This window comes from Protomyctophum parallelum (assembly GCF_964188405.1).
Source record: "Protomyctophum parallelum genome assembly, chromosome: 7".
Lineage (NCBI taxonomy): Eukaryota > Metazoa > Chordata > Actinopteri > Myctophiformes > Myctophidae > Protomyctophum > Protomyctophum parallelum.
Genome location: NC_139705.1, coordinates 12,072,815 through 12,082,421, shown reverse-complemented (window position 1 = coordinate 12,082,421; position 9,607 = coordinate 12,072,815). Strand labels below are relative to the sequence as shown.

Here is a 9,607-nt window from a genome sequence, read left to right as displayed (position 1 = left end):
TTGAATTTTGAAGTAGTCCATAATTAGGTAACCCGCTATAGATACATACTGTGCTGCCTGCGCTCACGCACGCGCGCACACACACACACACACACACACGCACACATGCACACATGCACGGCCGTGGCTCTTTTAAGAACGGCAGAAAGTATAAAAAACAATTCTTGACGGGCATGAAAAAGTTGGAAGCAAACAGCCAAGCGCATTCCCCCAATTCCCCTTATCACTTCACACACACACAGCCAGCGCGGCTGCACGGCTCCTCCGCTTTGTTGTTTGTCCCTCCAGGGCTGATTGAGCAGCGCGTGACTGACAGCCCGCGGGGGTGTTGTCCAATCAGCGGCCTGCCCCGCGCCCAATGGGTGAGTCCGCGCGCCCATTGGCTGAGCGGAGTGTGGGAAAGAATGCAGAGAGGGTTTCACACGAACTGGGAGCACGCGAACCATCTATATAAGTACCGCCGGCGTGTGTCGGCATCAGAATATATCCTCTCCCTCTCTCTGCCTGACGCACGCTAGCTGCATGGCCCCCGCGCACGCACGCTCTTGTACTCAGATGACAGTTCAGCAGCGATAACAAGCGATATAGCTCATCACCCTAGCAAGCGGGACACCTTCCTGCTATATCACAGTCAGATCTATATAACACTACATTTTCTTCACGCTTGTTGTTGAGGTTTGATCCAAGCATTGATCCCCGCCGGGAATTTGGAAAAGGCTTATTTTTTTGCACTTATTTTCCAAAAGGATATACTTTATTTTTCTCCTCTTCTCGATTTCGTGGAGGGCACAATAATGCCAGCCGACACCATGGAAAAGCAGACGGGATCTCCTATTGCTGGTGCCCCTGCAACTGGATCTCACACGCCAGATAAACCCAAAAATGCCAGTGAGCATAGAAAGGTAGTTATTTGAATTAAAATGTCACCTTCATCACGTGTGATCAATTTCGTATGTGTTTTATGTGGCCAGTGTCACCTTGACTATAGGCTATTTATGCAGTTTGATGATGATGATGATGAGAACTTAGTGAACAGGAAATTCATGGGGAATTGTTTGTTTTTGCAGTCATCCAAGCCAATTATGGAGAAACGTCGGAGAGCCCGAATAAACGAAAGCCTTGGCCAACTCAAGACACTCATCCTGGACGCACTTAAGAAAGATGTAAGTATAAATGCAATTCAAGACTTGAATCATTTAATTCCAGTGGTGGGCTAATACTTCGCCTATACTGTGCACTGAATATGTGATGAACTGTTGAACATACGCTTATACTTGCTTTGTTGTCTTCCCACAGAGTTCTAGACACTCAAAGTTGGAGAAAGCCGATATTCTTGAGATGACAGTGAAGCACTTAAGGAATTTGCAGCGCGTCCAGATGACTGGTAAGTTAAAATGGCAAGCGTTTAATTTGGCCACGCTATAAACATTAGATCATAAAGTCTATTAAACAAGCTACTGAAAACGGAACAGTCGCGCGAAGTCAATAAGTTGCTAATTGTTTCCTCTCTCTTTAATCTCCTCAGCTGCACTATCAGCAGACTCCACCGTCCTGAGCAAGTACAGGGCCGGGTTCAACGAATGCATGAACGAGGTCACCCGATTCTTGTCCACCTCCGAGGGGGTTAACGCCGAGGTGAGGTCGAGGCTCCTCAACCACCTGTCCAGCTGCATGGGCCAGATGATCGCCATGAACTACCCGCAACAAGCCCAGTCTCAGCAGCAGACGCACCTCTCGCAGCCTCTCCACGTGCAGCTCCCGTCGACGCTCCCCATCAACGGCGCCTCGATGGGATCCAAACTCAGCCCGTGCTCGGAAGCCATCTCTCCCAAACTCTTCGGTGGTTTCCAGTTGGTTCCCGCGACGGACGGACAGTTTGCCTTCTTGATTCCCAACCCGGCCTTCGCCTCGGCGGGCACGGCCCCCGTCATACCCCTCTACGCGAACGCAGGTGTACCTGTGGCGATCAACGCTACTAGTCCCATGCACGGAAGCTTGGCTCCGACCATCGCAACGTCTCCAGTCCACGGCATGACCTCTTTTGCGGGCGCATCCCAGGTGGTCAGCCCGGTCGGGGTCAGCACTGGGTCGGAGAGCGAGCCTGTGTGGCGGCCCTGGTAGCCCCTTCAGTCAGTCCACTCCGTCCATTCAAGGACAAGAGACTATAAGTGAAACCGGTTTTCATTGATTAAATTAGTTGCTCCGTTTTATGGAGCACAGGTTATACTTCTGTTGGACTTTTGGCAAACTATGTTTTACATTTATTGACTGATTCCAAAATTTGGAAGTCGGTTATAAATTGCTGTAGGCCTACACTTGACGCAACAGAAGATTTATAGAAAATGTTTGCTACTATGAAGTACTTTTTATCAAAAGGTTTATTTTGTACAAAGTTGTTATACCAAAGCTGTTTTATATTTTATGTTTTATGATGAGAAAAGAGACTTTATAGGCTGTACATGGCCTATGTTGTAATAAATCGGATCTCACAAAGTTACTGTTGACTACCTCTGTTTCTGTCATTTCATTATCCCAGTCATATCAGTATTTATTGTGTGTGTGTGTGTGTGTGTGTGTGTGTGTGTGTGTGTGTGTGTGTGTGTGTGTGTGTGTGTGTGTGTGTGTGTGTGTGTGTGTGTGTGTTGGGGGGGGGGTTCTTGGGTGGTGCATGGGCCCATGCGTAAAAGTAAAATGTTGTGCGTAAAATTCTAACTTAATAGATTCCTGTTTTTGATATTCATCAGAATTTTACTTGAACAGATCTTTAGTCAAAAAATAAAATATGCCTAGACAATAAAAGACAAAAGGGATGTTATTTTACACGATTTAGAACTCACACACACTTATCAGCCGTTTGGCGGGGGGGGGGGTTCCTTAAATTTAGCATGCTATATGACAGGAAAGTTGAGTTGAGGTAATAAAGGGGGTTATTTTTCTATTGCTATAAAGGTAATTAAATGTTTGAAAGGGGGTCTCATCCTGTATGCAGCGGGACTGCTTTCAAGAAGTCTTTTTAAACCTTATTCATGAGTCTGGGAAATGCGCTCTGGGGTTAATGTCACTAACAGATTGCCATGTGAAAGGAGAATATATGGAAGGATCCTCGCTGCCTTTTGTGTATCATTTGTTCAGTTATATAGCCACCCCACCTCAGTAGTGTGAAAACGAGGGAACCTGCATGGGGAAGGTTTGTAGCCAACTGTATTAAAGCTGCCGGCAGAATGGATCAAAGCATCTCAGCGCGCTGCAGTGCTGCCAAATGTGAAACTTTGTCCAGACTTTACATTTTCTAAAACCCCAAATCCTATTATTGTTCTGACAATCTGACCCCGCCTCTCTCTCTCTTTCGCGCGCACGCACGCACGCACACACACACACGCACATGCGCGCGAGCACACACAATATCTCGCTCACTCTCTCACGCACACGCGCGCGTACACGCACACGCATGACACACATGCGCACACACACACACACACACACATGCACACACACCGTGTACCGACCACTGCGACCAGCCTATCGGTTATCCCTGCATGTAAACCTATCTCCCCCCAGTGAGTGGGGTCCGGAACCGGGGGACGTGTTGCTGTGTGTCGGGCGGCGTGGCGCTAGCCGTGTGTCAGCCACTTGCAGTCAGTTGGGCCCCTTTACTTGGGATTAGGTTACACCCCGGTGACCGCCGGTCAAATCCTTCATCCATTTGACTCCTCTAGCATGGTGTGAGCGCGCATGGCTGGCACTGGTTAAAAGTGAGCAATATGAACCTTAAATGTTTCCCTGGCCGTGGTGGAGATGCAGTGCCACTTCAGCCATTTAAGCCTGCAAACTATTTTGTGTGTGTCAGCTGTGTGTCAATATAGAGATGATAACTTCCTTGGCAAATAAAACATTGCAAGTCATTTAGGCTATAGGCCTACATTAATCTTTCATATAGCTATTTATCTCCCCGAGCAACTTCCTTGCAGTTGAACTTTTGATGCTAATTTGCGTGGTTGCTGTCTCACTTTCTCCATGCCGACTGTTGTTGCCCTGAAGATGACACCCTGTAAATGGCATTCTGAAACTCCCTGCAAGTGGTTTATAAAGAGGTTGCCTTCTGCACAGAGGCATACTGAAACACTAGTTGGCAATGTAATGTGTGGGCTCTCTGCGGCTGTTCCTACTGCCTGCGTGTCTGAGTTAATAGTTCAGAGATGCCTTTGTGGAACTGAGGTCGTGAGAACCGAGCGAACTAGTCTGCTTGCGGTCGGGCACAGGGCCAATCAGTAAATCCCCGCTGGCAGGCCGGGTCGTGCATTGGGCCGCGCAGCCATTCTCCGGAGGTGAGGAGGCGCACACGCTTGGCCGCCAAGAAGAAGTGAGCCTGGTCTGGTGTAAACATGAGGGAAGCTGGACACAGCTCCAGCAGCACACTCCCACCCGTGCGCCCCAGGGGAAGTTTACTGAGTCCGTCCTATTTTTATATAGCAACGGACGATTTGTATATAGGCCTATATGCTGGTATAATCTACATCGACAGGCGGAGTAGGTCTATAAGGCTGTTATTGTTCAGCGCGCATGCAGCTAAATAAATTGCTGACATTAATGAAACTGAAAAAGGCATAAGCTTAGGCTACAGCCATTTGTAGATAGATTTAACCCATAAATGCGCGCCTTTCAGTCAATGAAATTATGAAACAGGCGGGAGTGTATTTTTGGCGATGAATAGAATTCCCCTAGTGTTGACTGTCCCTTGGGGAGTAGTGCAATAATGTCCCTTGGGAGAAGCTCCATTGACGGAGGTCGGGGTCGTCCCTGAAACTGGCAGTGTTCTTCTCATTAGCGACTCAATGGGTGAAAAGCGCGCAAAAAAGATTCCGCCATATTTTATCAATTCTTAATCTAGACCCCTGCACAGCCTGCCACTATTGCATTATAATAGCGACGACGCCTTGTTAACCGAGCCAAGTTGAGCCATTCACTGCTCTATTGATATGCAATTCTTAGAGATACCGATAGCATGGTCTCGTGACGTCTGACTCTGGTATCTTTGTCTTGACATGTATTGCAAAGGAAAGTGGGAAAGGAGGGAATTTCATCATGACTGATCTACAAATATTTGGACAACATGCAACGTTACAACTTTACAACTTTCTTTCTTTTAAATTAAACATAACATGAACGAATGGCTTGTAGCATACTGTTTAGTGTGCCACATTTGAAAGTTATTTCTCAACTAACTGCAGTGTATTTTGGGAATGGCCTTTGACTGTTAAGTGATGTAGGCCCCTATAAGTATAACTATTTATGCTAAATTATAGCAGGCTATATTCTTGTGATTTCCATGTGGTCTTTTATTCAACCCAATTTTATATTTTTATATAATAGAAGATGGTTGAATATTTTACAGTTAATATTATTAGGCGGAAGACACCCCCCCCCCCCCTTTAGATAAATTAAGTAAGGTTATGTGTAGGCGTCATCGTGTAATATCTCTTTTAACCACTAGGAGGACATAATTCTGAAGAATGCTCAAAGCAAAACACCTCATGCATGAGGCTCCTCCTTGGAGTCAGTTGTGGGTCCACTCAGAAGAAAGGCAGCTGGATTGTTCCTGAGCTCCACCGCAATGACTTTCACTTGGATGTCTGGCTATATTTGCACCTCGATCTGAAGACGTTGCACATATGAGGACAGGACAGGAGGAAATACTCTGCGTGCTTTGGCCACTGAGTCTGGTGAGGGAAAGGTGGGAGTGGAGCGAGGAGGAGGAGGGAGAGTGTATGTTTCTGGACACTCCTCTTTGCACCTGTTTCCTTGAGAAGAAGAGAGGGTGAGGTGTGAGACAGATAAAGATTAGGAGACAGGCGGGCAAAGCAGGAGAGATACAGTGACGTGTTGAAACCCAGGAAATGGTTTCCTCAAAACATATATGACCGTTGTTGAAATATCCTCACTTTGAATAGAAAAGCAGGATTCTATTCTTATGAAGACTGTGGTCTGGCAGTCAGAGAGGACAATAGGGGCTATATGCTCATGCTACCAGACAAGCACTGGGCCTCTGACATAAAGAGCAGCACTGAATGGACTTGGGATGAGTTGGACACATGATGAATAGTAACGCGCTCATTCTCCAACATCACTTCACATTTTGCTCCTTGACACTCTTGAACATGTCTTACCATCTTCTGCCTTGATCCCCCCCCCCCCCCCCCCCTCTCTCAAACTGTCTCTACAAGCTCCCTTCCCATCTTGGTATTTAGAACGAGAGACCACTTATCCCGGGAGCAGTGTGCGAGGCATAAGACGTGTGTGTGTGTGTGTGTGTGTGTGTGTGTGTGTGTGTGTGTGTGTGTGTGAGAGAGAGTAGTCAGAGGAGGAGGTAAAGGCGGGGTGGGCAGACACGTAGGGAACTAGGGATGCGCCAGCGCTGATCAGATATCACAGGGCCCGGGTGCCATGTGGGCCCCCTGCTGATCCCTGTCGCTTGTCTGCAGGACGTATTTCTGAGGCCAGGTTTGGCTTTTCAGCAGCTTCTCTGGTTTCAAGACGCGGGGCCTGTGGCTTAGAGGTCTTTTGCAAGTGGTGCAGATTCCAGCGGAGAAAGTAAAGGGCCCTCTTGACAGGGGCTAGAGGTCCTGCAAGTATTTATACTCCTCTCCGGCTCCTTAGGTGGCCTTGAAGGAGCCTTGCCATTAAATCTGGTCACATTATATTTATGTATTTATCTATCGAGGGGGATCCATCTCGTTCTCCTGTCAGCCAGGACAGCTGTTGTTCTATTTTAGCTTGGGTTCAGAGTTCAGCGGCGCCTCTCAAAGGTAAATACTTAGCTAATGGTGTCTTAATGTTGGGAGCTGTGAAAGAGAAACAGCTTAAGGATGGGTTCTTTCCGATGTCATTTCATGTGATTGAAGCATGAGTTAAACAGCCGTCGGCACAATTTGTCAGGTCTGGATCAATTAAGTGTTTTATTGTCGGGGAAACTGTGAGTCAGATACACTCACAGGATGAAAGAGTGCAGTTCTTCATGTTGTGAAATATCAAAATACAGCATGTGTCATGTCAGTTATGGTGTGTGTGTGTGTGTGTGTGTGTGTGTGTGTGTGTGTGTGTGTGTGCGTGTGCGTGTGCGTGTGCGCGTGCATGCGTGACTCAGCCCCATGTCTCGCCACATGCACAGACGTGTCCCAAATCTGACACCTGAGAACAACGTGCACAGTGTTCTGACTAATCCTCGTCTTTTCAAGATGCTACTGTCTTTTGTGCTTGTGTCACTTTGTGCATGCAAGTCAGTAAAAAGAGACCTTGCATGTTTGCGTTGGTGACCCAAGTACACAATGCACGTGCAGCATGCAGGTGGGTGTAAGTTTGAGAAAGTGACTAGCCTATATATCTCATTTCACCTATTGATCCTCAGAGATAAATCTGAACAACCATTGACATGTCGGAGTGTAATTGAAGCTTCAGTGACTGAGCGCATTGCGTGTGGGTGGTGCGTGCACAGTAAAACCTAGTGTTAAATCAACTCAGAAGGGTGTACAAATGGAACATATACCCCCCAGCCAGTCTCTGTGTACACACGCATGTGTGCATTACTAACAGGTGGCACATCCCTGATGTGTATTTTTTTTAGATTATTCCTCTGCTAACTAATGGAGTTTTGAGTGCATCAACGTGCAAAGAAGTACACAACATAATACTGATGTTAATTTAACTCATAAACATGGACCCTTTTACAAGTCCATTTTTACACTGGCTTCTGGACCCCAGTAAAAATAGTCTCTACTCTCTACTATGGTGTGTGGGGATCATTAATAAACAGTAAACTTGGGGAGTTAAATGAACATTATACTGTGTATGACGAGCGTAAACAACTGAGCTTGCAGACAGCAGTGTCAATTTTTACATGGACTTTGCAATGGAACTCAGTTATACGTAAATGTTAAGTTGCAGAAACTATGAATCGACCATAAACATGAATCGACCCTAAACATAGCTGATCATAGCTATACATAGCTCAAAACGTTTTGAGCTTGTAGATCGGCTATTTTTGCTACGACGGTAATATGCAACGTGGCCCTGTGGAGTGAGTATGAAAATATAGTGGCCCTATACATCGTCAAAGTTGCCCACCCCTATGATACGGTATATACAAAAGCGTATTCTGTTCTGGGAGGCGATGACAAGGCATCTTTCCTGGCTGTTTATGTCGAGACCCGTGGTGTCCTCTAGAGCCAGGCTTAGCTAGGTGGTGACAGCGGCACTGTTGTAAGGGCATTATCAATTTATCACACTGCTGGCGCATGAGAGGCGCTTATTGTCCCCTAAGCAGGATGTCCTGGTGTCTGCTCACACCTCACTCACACACACGTCACACACACATGCACGCGCACGCTTGCATGCACGCAGGCACACACATACAGCGCACACACACCTTTTTATGCATGTGTGTTGTGTGTCTGTCCTGTCTATCTCGTTCTCATACACACATCTGACACACGCCTGCATGCGCAGAACCCCCCCTACCCCCCACCCCCATACACACACACACGTGCGCACACATACACACACACACACACACCCATGCGTGTGTACACAGACACTGGGGGGTATTCCAGGATAGATGTACTATAGGGTTCTTAAAGCAGATTCTTTAAGCAGATGTGAGCAGCGTTTGAAGAGATGCCACCACCACCGTTAAAGATGTGCGTCTCTTCCTTCCCCTGCCATGTCAAAAGATCAACGTGGGTTTCTTCCTTCCTTTAACATGCAGTTTCCCCACATAATGGTTTTGGATTATATGAAGGCCTGGCAGTTGCTGCCGACATGTGTGTTTGAGAGGAAATATTGTTGCTGTACCTCCCTATTTCCTCCATTTACGTTTTTGACCCTATTTTGTATACTTTGTCCTGTAATAGTTGTGAAAATAGCTGATCTATAGAAGCTCACAATCCATCACATTGCTCATGCAGCTAATATAATGTAGCTCAGCAATTTCCACTATTTCTGAAAGATTTACGAAAAAGAAAAGGATTTTACAATAAATAAATCTTTGCCTATAATGACATACCCAAAACAGGGACACCAGGTTGAAAGTGATCTGTCGTCCGTCTGTGGGGTTTATAAATATTTAACAGATGTAAAGTATTAATTAACAAGAGATACTCTTGATCCTTTGGGACCTAAAAAGTAAAGTTTCAGGCCGACAGTGACAATATGGTCATGTGTGTTAACTGGCTGAGCCACCAGGCACCCCTGGGTGGTGTGTGTATGACAGCATGAGTAATGTGTATTTGAGAGAATACATTGGATGTGGATTCGGCGGTAGCAGTCATGAAATCAGCCACAATTTATTTCTGTCTTTCCTTCCCCTCCTCTTTTCATGCCATGGGAAGGTAAACATTCCTCCTCTTTGCTCTTGTCTCTTTTTTTTCCTTATGTTAACTGTTGAACAGTTTGTGTGCACTGCACTCGTGGTTTTATTGCTATGGATTCTCATGCAAGAGGCAAGGGAGACAAGTGTCAATAATGTGTAAGAGCTCACTCCAAACAAATGACTGAGAGAATGGGCACAGAGATCTTATAATGCAGCTGGGTACACACGTCTCACGCACGTTCACAA

General features: G+C 46.3%; 1 protein-coding gene across 1 annotated transcript; it reads left to right on the top strand.

Annotated features, from left to right (window-relative positions):
- Positions 1-497: 497 nt before the first annotated feature.
- her9 (hairy-related 9) lies at positions 498-2,491 on the top strand. Its single transcript, XM_083770340.1, has 4 exons — positions 498-902; positions 1,068-1,163; positions 1,297-1,384; positions 1,526-2,491. The coding sequence occupies exons 1-4, from the start codon at positions 795-797 to the stop codon at positions 2,119-2,121; spliced, it is 888 nt and encodes a 295-aa protein (XP_083626466.1). The 5' UTR covers positions 498-794; the 3' UTR covers positions 2,122-2,491.
- Positions 2,492-9,607: the final 7,116 nt, after the last annotated feature.